The sequence below is a fragment of the Eimeria necatrix genome, genomic scaffold (genome assembly GCF_000499385.1).
Source record: "Eimeria necatrix Houghton genomic scaffold, Enh_scaff95, whole genome shotgun sequence".
In the NCBI taxonomy this organism is placed as follows: Eukaryota; Apicomplexa; class Conoidasida; order Eucoccidiorida; family Eimeriidae; genus Eimeria; species Eimeria necatrix.
The window spans coordinates 24,520-32,500 of record NW_013651798.1 but is presented as its reverse complement, the minus strand read 5'-3'; the positions used below and the strand labels follow the sequence as shown (position 1 = coordinate 32,500).

The 7,981-nt window shown below is 62.7% G+C and overlaps 2 protein-coding genes across 2 annotated transcripts; both read left to right on the top strand.

Moving 5' to 3' along the window:
* Positions 1-354: 354 nt before the first annotated feature.
* Positions 355-2,283, top strand: ENH_00084330 (hypothetical protein, conserved; the record flags this gene model as incomplete). Its single annotated transcript, XM_013577912.1, has 3 exons — positions 355-896; positions 1,301-1,391; positions 1,900-2,283. The coding sequence occupies 3 exons, from the start codon at positions 355-357 to the stop codon at positions 2,281-2,283; spliced, it is 1,017 nt and encodes a 338-aa protein (XP_013433366.1).
* A 3,107-nt stretch (positions 2,284-5,390) lies between these two features.
* On the top strand, positions 5,391-6,015 carry ENH_00084320 (hypothetical protein, conserved; the record flags this gene model as incomplete). Its single annotated transcript, XM_013577911.1, is given in 2 exon segments — positions 5,391-5,576; positions 5,581-6,015. Coding segments are annotated over 2 exon segments (621 nt in total).
* Between the last annotated feature and the right edge of the window lie 1,966 nt (positions 6,016-7,981).

Here is a 7,981-nt window from a genome sequence, read left to right as displayed (position 1 = left end):
GCCAGCCATCCACTTGCTGGGGGCCCCCGCTGCCCCCAGCGCAGCAGCGGCAGCAGGGGCCCCCAGGGGCCCCCATGGGGGCCCCCTGGGGCCCCCTGGGGGGCCCCAGGGGGCCCCAGGGGCCCCCGGGGGGGCCCCATCATATTTGTTGACCTTTATATTTGTCAAGAGCAGCAGTTTGGTACATCTAGAAAAGCTTCATGCTGCAGCAGCTGCTGCTGCTGCTGCTGCTGCCTCGAAGCTCGAGGGGGGCCCCCCCGGCCGTGGGGCCCTAAACCCTAAACCCTTTTTAAGAGTTTAAAAGATCTTTGCCACTTTATGAATCTTTTTGCTGCTGCTCTTTTCCCAGCCCAAATGTGGGGCCCCAGAAGGCTGGGGGCCCCCCCCCTGGGCCCCTCTTTTGCTGCTGCGCTGCGGCTGTGGGGCCCCCCCCAGCCCTGGGGGCCCCCCCGCTCCCCAGTCCGAGGGCCAGGGGGCCCCCTGGGGGGCCCCCCATTGTCCCGAAGCCCCGCTGCTGCTGGCTGCGGGGCCTGGGGGGGCCCCCCTAGCCTGGGGGCCCCTGGGGGCCCCCCTGCAGCGCCGGGCATTGCCCCGCTTGCTGCCGCGGGGGGCCCCCCTGGAGCTGCTGGTGCTGGCGGCTTTGGGGGGCCCCTGGCGGGGGGCCCCTGGCGGGGGGCCCCGGGGGCCCCGGGGGCCCCGGGGGCCCCGGGGGGCCCCCGAAGAGGGTACTTCAGCCTGCCGGGGCCCCTGAAGTTGAAGGACATTGTGAAGTTGCCGCTGCTGGAAAAGAACTCCAAAGAAAGAATTGCAGAAATTTGGCTAAGTCATTTTCTTTCTTTCCCCGATCGCCACGGGGCTGTCCTCTCCAAGGCCCAATACGACATTTTGGAACCCAAGTGAGTCTTCCCTTAAAAGGGGGCCCCAAGGGGGGCCCCGGGGGGCCCCTGGGGGCCCCGGGGGGCCCCTAGGGGGCCCCCAAGGGGCCCCCGGGGGGCCCCCGGGGGCCCCCAAAAGGGCCCCCGGGATTGTTTAAAGAGTGGGCATTGCGAGGCTCGAACTCGCGACCTTGGGATTATGAGACCCACGCGCTACCGACTGCGCCAAACGCCCGGGGGCGCCTCCTAAACCCTAAACCCTAAACCCTAAACCCTAAACCCTAAACCCTAGGATTGCGCGTTGAGCGTAGCAGATAGACTTGAGAAAGCCAACTGAGTGGCTTTTGATTTTATTTTCTTTTTTGGGTCCTTTGGAGCGGCCTGGGGGCCCCGGGGGCCCCTGGTGAGTTGGGGTGTACGTACAGCTCGGGTGAGGTGTCTGTACACCTGAAAGCGCTGCAGCAGCAGCAAGCAGCAAATGAGCAGCAGCAAGATTTGCTGCTGCGCCGCTGGGGTGTATGTACAGCTGGCAGCAGGAGAGAGGGTGTGGGGCCCCGGGTGTCTGCACCGCCGCAGCCACAAAGCGCCTCTCACTGCCGCTGCTTCTGCGCTGCTGCTGCTGCGCTGCTGCTGCTGCTGCTGCTGCTGCTGCTGCAGCGCGCGGAACGCGCCAACGTTTGTGGCTCCGCTGCCGCGGGGCCCCGGGGCCTTTGAAATGCTATTAATTCAATTTCAAAGAAACTGCTGCTTCTTGACAAGTCTCGAGCAGTACAAACGCGTGAGTGCCCCTGCTGCGCCCCACAGCCCCCGCTGCTGCTGCTGCTGCTGTGCTGCCGCTGCTGTGCTGCTGCTGCTGTTTCCGTGGTGCTGCCGTGCTGCTGCTGCACCTGCGCTGCTGCTGCTGCGTGCAGTGCTGCTGCTGTGCTGGCGCTTGTGGCGCTGCTGCTGCTGCTGCTCCAACGCTGCTGCTGCTGCTGCTATTGCTGCTGCTGCTGCTGCTGCTGCTGCTGCTGCTGCTGCTCAGGGCCCGGAGAAGGCCTCGCCGCTGCTGGTGCTGACCTTTTTCGCGGAGCTGGCGGAGAGCCACGGGCTGGTGCTGGCCCGCGGCGAGCTGCTGCAGCCTGCTGCTGCTGCTGTGGGGCCCTGTGGGGCGCAGCACTTAACAAAGGTGGTTATTGAAAGCTACAGCAACCCCACCCGTTTTCGCTGGCCCCAGGCCTTCAACTTCGCCCCCGAGACCTTTTCCTTCGCCGATTTCCAGCAGCAAAACCCCGACTTCTTCGCCTTCCCCCTGCCCCCCAGGCCGCAGCAGCAGCAGCAGCAGCAGCAGCAGCAGCAGCAGCAGCAGAAGCGGGGGGCCCCGGGGGGCCCCTCGGTGCTCACTGAGCTCTGGCTGCCCTACACCTGAAGTTCAGGGGCCCCGCCGCCCCCTCCCCAGACCCAGCCCCCGAAGGCGCCACAAAGGGGGCCCCCAGCTGACTGCCAGGGGCCCCCTGGGGGCCCCCAGGGGGCCCCCAGGGGCCTCCTTAGGGGGCCCTTAGGGGGCCCCTTGGGGGCCCCCATAGGGGGCCCCAGGGGGGCCCTTGCTGCGACCCCTTGCAAGGCAAGTGAGGGCACTAACAGGCACTTGGGGGGCCCCATGGGGGCCCCCAAGGGGGCCCCTACACCCGTGGGGGCGCCTTTGGGGGCCCCCAAGGGGGCCCCCTGGGGGGGCCCCTGGGGGGCCCCCTGGGGGGCCCGCTAGGGGGCCCCTCGTAGGGTCCTGCTAGGGGCCCTTTAAAAGCTAGACTTGGGCACTGCGAACGGCGCAGGCGCGTTTGGCATTCGTTGCTGCTGCTGCGTAAGCTGCTGCTGCTGCTGCTGTGTGAGCAGCAGCTGCTGCTGCTGCTGCTGTACCTAGAGTTGGGCGGGCATTAATTGCTGCTGCAGCGCTACTTAAGTGTCTGCACACCCTAGAGAGTGCTGCTGCGCTGCTGCAGCAGGCCAGGAGGGGGAGGGGGCCCCTAGGGGCCCCCTGGCCCCAGGGGCCCCCGGGGGCCCCTCCCCAGCAGCCAGGGGGCCCCATAGGGCCCAAAGGCAGCTGCATCGAGAGCCCTAAGGTTTTGCTTCTGCGGCTGCTGCTGCAGCAGGGGCCCTCGGGCTTTATTTTGGCTGCTGCTGCTGCAGCAGGAAGCCTGCAGTGTCTGGTCTGCCGGGGGTGCTGCTCGCCGCGGGCGGCTACGCCCGCGCCCCTCAGCGGCGGCTTCAAAGCACTGTAAACCCTAAACCCTAAACCCTAAACCCTCGGGAAGTCTTCTGTGTTCAGTTTGCGTGCAAAAGCAAAGGCCCCGCCCGGCGGCCGCGAGTGGACCTGTTCGCTAGCGGGCTGGGCTCGCGATCGGCGGCCAAAAGTGGGCAATCCGAGGCGTTTTTGAGTTAAAATGAAGCAAAAATGCATTTAATTTGTCAGCAGCATTTAAAAAAGGGTTTTATTTGCAATTTAGCGGGCGATCTGAGCGCAAACGGGGCCTCCGAGAGCGCCCAGCCGCTGCAGCGGCTCGCCGGGGCCCCCATGACCAGCGCTGCCGCCTCTGTGGCGGATCTTGTTTGTGCGCCTTTAAGCTCCTTCTTTGCACCAATTAAGAGGCTTTTAATTTCTTTATTTTCTTCTATTTAAAGTCCTTTTGTCCTTTAACTGCAGCAGGAGAACGCCCGCCGCAGCCGAAGGTCCACTCACTGCCGCGGCAGCCGCGAGGCTCATCGGGCGTCGGCCGCGGCGCCCAGCGCCGCCGCTCCTCCCCTTTTGCCTTTTTCCCCTTTTCTTTCTTTTTTATTTCCAAAATTGCAAAAGAAAAGCCGAAAACTTCTCCAAAAAGTCCCTCGCAGAGGCCCTGGACGCGCAGCATGGAGCCCCCGGGCGCCGCGCCGTCGCCGGCGGCCGCGGCCGCTCCAAAGCAGCAGCAGCAGCAGCAGCAGCAGCAGCAGCAGCAGCAGCAGCAGCAGCGCAGCGACCGTCCAGCCCCCAGCCGGCTGCCTCGCTTGTCCGCCGCTGGGCATGGAGTCAAGAGCACCGGTGGGCCATCAGCGTCGCCAGCAGCAGCAGCAGCAGCAGGGCCTGCTGCTGCTGCTGCAGCGCGCCGCGGCGGCGGGGCCCCGTACCCTGGGGGCCCCCCGTCCTTGCCGCTGCCGCGGCCGAAGCCAACCTGCTCCGGACTGGAGGGGGCCCCCAGGGGAGGCCCCGCAGCAGCAGCAGCAGCAGCAGCAGCAGCAGCAGGTGACCAGTGGTCAGCTGGGAGCTGCTGCAGGCGGCGGCACTGTGGGGAGGCCCGGCAGTGCATTCCGGTGTATGCGCATACACCGCAGCTGTGCGCAAAGTCGCAGCAAATGATTCGGGTGTATCGACAGCAGCGGCTGCTGGAGCTGTGGGAGAAGCTGGACCCGCAGCAAGAAGAAGTTGCTGATTTGTTTTGTTTGCATGCAGTTGCTGCTGCGCTGCAGCAGCACGAGCGGCGCTTCCTGCAGGCGGTGGTGCCTGCGCTGGTGCAGCAGGCGGTTTGCTGCTGCAGCAGCGACGCAGCAGCAGCAGCAGACGGGGGCCCCTGGCTGCCCCCGCAGCTGGACCCTTTGCTGCAGCTGCATGCGCAAAACCCCACAAAAGAGGGCCCCGTCAAAATTGGGACTTCAGCTGCTGCTGCTGCTGCTGCTGCTGCTGCCGGGCGCGCGGAGGAGGCGGGCGAAGCGCTGCAGACGCCGCTGCAGCAGCAGCAGCAGCAGCAGCAGCAGCAGCAGCAAGCCGCGCAGCTCTTCCGACGCCTCGCAAGAGAAAGCGGACGCGCAGTTATGCTCGACGGAGACAAAGAAGCAGCAGATGCTTCAGCAGCACCTCACTTGTTTGTCCCCAAGTCTCTTTTTGTGTCTCTTTGCATGCAGCTGCTGCAGCAAGCTTTTGGCATTCCCGAGATAGATGCTTACAGAGACAAGCTCAGCCGCTGCTGCAGACAAGCTGCTGCTGCAGTGGACCCGCGAGCAGCAGCAGCAATCCCCAAGCCCCACGTCGAGGCCTTCGCCCGCAAGCTGCAGCAGCAGCAGCAGCAGCAGCAGCTGCTGCTGCTGCAGCAGCAGCAGCAGCAAACCGCCCGTCGCCGCACCCGCTCCCTCCCCCCCTGCGGAGACCCCACTTGCTGCTTCGAGGAGACCCAAAGAGCAGCAGCAAAACGCTGGACTCGCTTTGATGCCATTATCAGCAGATTTGTTCGCAAGCGGCAGCAGCAGCAGCAGCAGCAGCAGCAGCAGCTTTCCCTCAAGGAGCTCAGAGAGGCAGAGGACTGCACCTTCCACCCCGAAATCAACCCGACTCCCGCCCCGCTACCTCAAAAAGCGGCAGCAGCAGCTGCAGCAGCAGCTGCAGCAGCAGCAGCAGCAGCAGCAGCAGCAGCACGAGCTGCTGCCCACAGACCCCATGGCGATTTTTCGACAGTTCTGCAGCAGATATGTCCCCGATGACAGGTGCAGCAAATTGATGGCATCTTTAGAAGAATGTTCTTTCCAGCCAAACGCGTACAAGTGTGTGCAGCAGGAGCGGCGTCGGCAGCAGCAGCAGCAGCAGCAGCAGAAGCAGCAGCAGCAGCAGCAGCAGCAGGGGCCGCCCGGCTGCTGCGGCGGCGGAGAGGAAGCAACTGCTGCTGCTGTCGACGCCATCTTTGCAATGCTGGACTCTCCATTTGATGCTGTTTTTGAAGCAGATATAAAGCAGTGGCTGCAGCAGGACGAGCAGCAGGAGGAAGCAGCAGCAGCAGCAGCAGCAGCAGCAGACGGGGACGCAGCCAAGGCGAGGCTGCTGCGGCAGGCAAGACTTGCTGCTGCTGCACCTAAGAAGTGGCTGCTAGATGGCAGAGAGCCGCAGCACAGAGAACGGAGGCAGTGCCCCCGTTTGGCTCAGTGCTGCCTGGGGTTACCTGGGCAGCAGCAGCAGCAGCAGCAGCAGCAGCAGCAGCAGCAGCCAGTCATAGTGCTGGAGGCCCCAGCAGCAGCAGCGACGTCCCCCGAGAGCGCAGCAGCAACTGCGAGGTCCTTTGCCCGCAGCAGCAGCAGCAGCAGGGGCTGCCCGCAGCCTCCTCTTGTCCCCTACAGCTCTCGAACCACAAACCCTGTTGAAAAGTGAGACCCTCCAGCCTCAGAGTCCAGGGTTTAGGGTTTAGGGTTTAGGGTTTAGGGTTTAGGGTTTAGTGTGGGGAGTGTTCAAGCTGGGCGAGCAGGTGGTGAAAGGAATGTTTAGGGTTTAGGGTTTAGGCTTTGCTTGGGCGTTCCTTGTCTGGGCACGCGCGTGGAATGAAGGTTTAGGGTTTAGGGTTTAGGGTTTAGGGTTTAGGGTTTAGAGTTTACTGTTTCAGATGTTTGGGGCGTCCCTGGGCGGCGCTTGCGGGGTGGCACTTCGGAGCGCGGGTTTAGGGTTTATGGCTTAGGGTTCAGGACTAAGGGTTTAGGGTTTAGGGTTTAGGGTTCAGGACTAAGGGTTTAGGGTTTAGGGTTTAGGGTTTAGGGTTTAGGGTTTGTGCGTTGTTGGCAGGTGGAAGGAGGGTTTGCGGGGGGGTTACTTGCTGCCTTACTTGCGTTTTTCTTTGGAGAGAGAAGAAGCAAAAGAAAAACAAGAAAGAAGACTGGCAGTTCGCAAAGAAGACTGGAGTCGCTATATTAGGGTTTCGGGCAGGGGTTTGGAAACCCGCGCTTTGCCCCGCGAGGGTTTGCTCCACGACATCTGCAAAGAGCTCACCCAGCCCCAGCGTCAGCCTGCTGCTGCTGCTGCTGCTGCTGCTGATGCTGCTGCTGTTGCTGCTGTTGCTGCTGCTGCTTCTGGTGCTGTTTGTGTTGCTGTTGCTGCTGCTGCTGGTGGGTGCCTGGCGCTTGCAGCGTTGCTGCCGCTCTGCGTCTTTGCTTCCCGGGGCGGCTTCTGCTACTACTGCTGCTGCTGCTGCTACTTCTGCTGCTGCTGCTGCTACTTCTGCTGCTGCTGCTGCTGCTTGTTTTGCTGCTGACGCTCGCTGCTGCGCTGCGTCTCCTTTTGCTGCAGCTGCTCCTCCCCCCACACTTTGGGAGCACCGGCGGCGGCGGCGGCCTGGGCTGGACCGGGGCCCGGACTGCCGTACGTACACCGCAGCAGCAGCAGCAGCAGCAGCAGCAGCAGCGGGAGAAAGCAGCAGCTACGCAGCGGCCCTGCTGCGCTCCGCCGACGCAGCAGACTGCAGCAGCAGCAGCAGCAGCAGCAGCGCTGCTGCAGCGCCGACTGTCTTTACAGTGCCGACGCCGCCGAGGCGCCAGGAGCTGCGGGACAGCCACCAGCTGTACGTACAGCTGGCAGCAGAAGCAGCAGCAGGAGCTCTCAAACTTCCTCCGAAAGTTGTGGGAGTCAAAAAAGATAAATTTAAATATTTGGAAAGTCAACTCGCCAAACTCCAGCCCCCCCTCATCGTCTGTCCAGACACCCCGAACTAGCCCTCCTCTCCGGTGTACGTACACCCCGACGCAGGCGCTGAGGTGTACAGGCACCTCGCAGGTGTACGTACACCGCACCAGCAGCAGCAGCAGCAGCAGCAGCAGCAGCAGCAACAGCAGCAGCAAGTTAAGCTGTGCGGACGCCCCAAGCGACTTGAGGTGTACGGACACTCGCGGAAGCTGAATGAGCTCCAGCCAATTCGCGGGGTGTATGTACACCTCAGTTCTCTTCAGGTGTCTGTTTACACCCCTGCAGTTTCAAGTGTATGTACACCCCAGAGGACTTGCGGTGTATGTACACCCCAGTGGATTTGAAGTTTGTGTAAACGTGAATTTGAAGTGTCTGTACACCCAAGTGCATTCGGGCTGTATGTGCACCCCAGTGGATTTGAGGTGTATGTACACTCCAAGATTTAAAGTGTATGTGCACCCCAGTCGATCTGGGGTGTATGTACACCCCAGTGTGTTTGGAGTGTACTTGAATTTGGGGTGTATGTACAGTGAATTTGGGGTGTATGTACAGTGTTTTTAGGGTGTATGTACACCCCAGTAAATTTGGGGTGTACGTACACCCCAGTGAACTTGGGGTGTACGTACACCTCAGTGAATTTGGGGTGTATGTACACCCCAGTGAACTT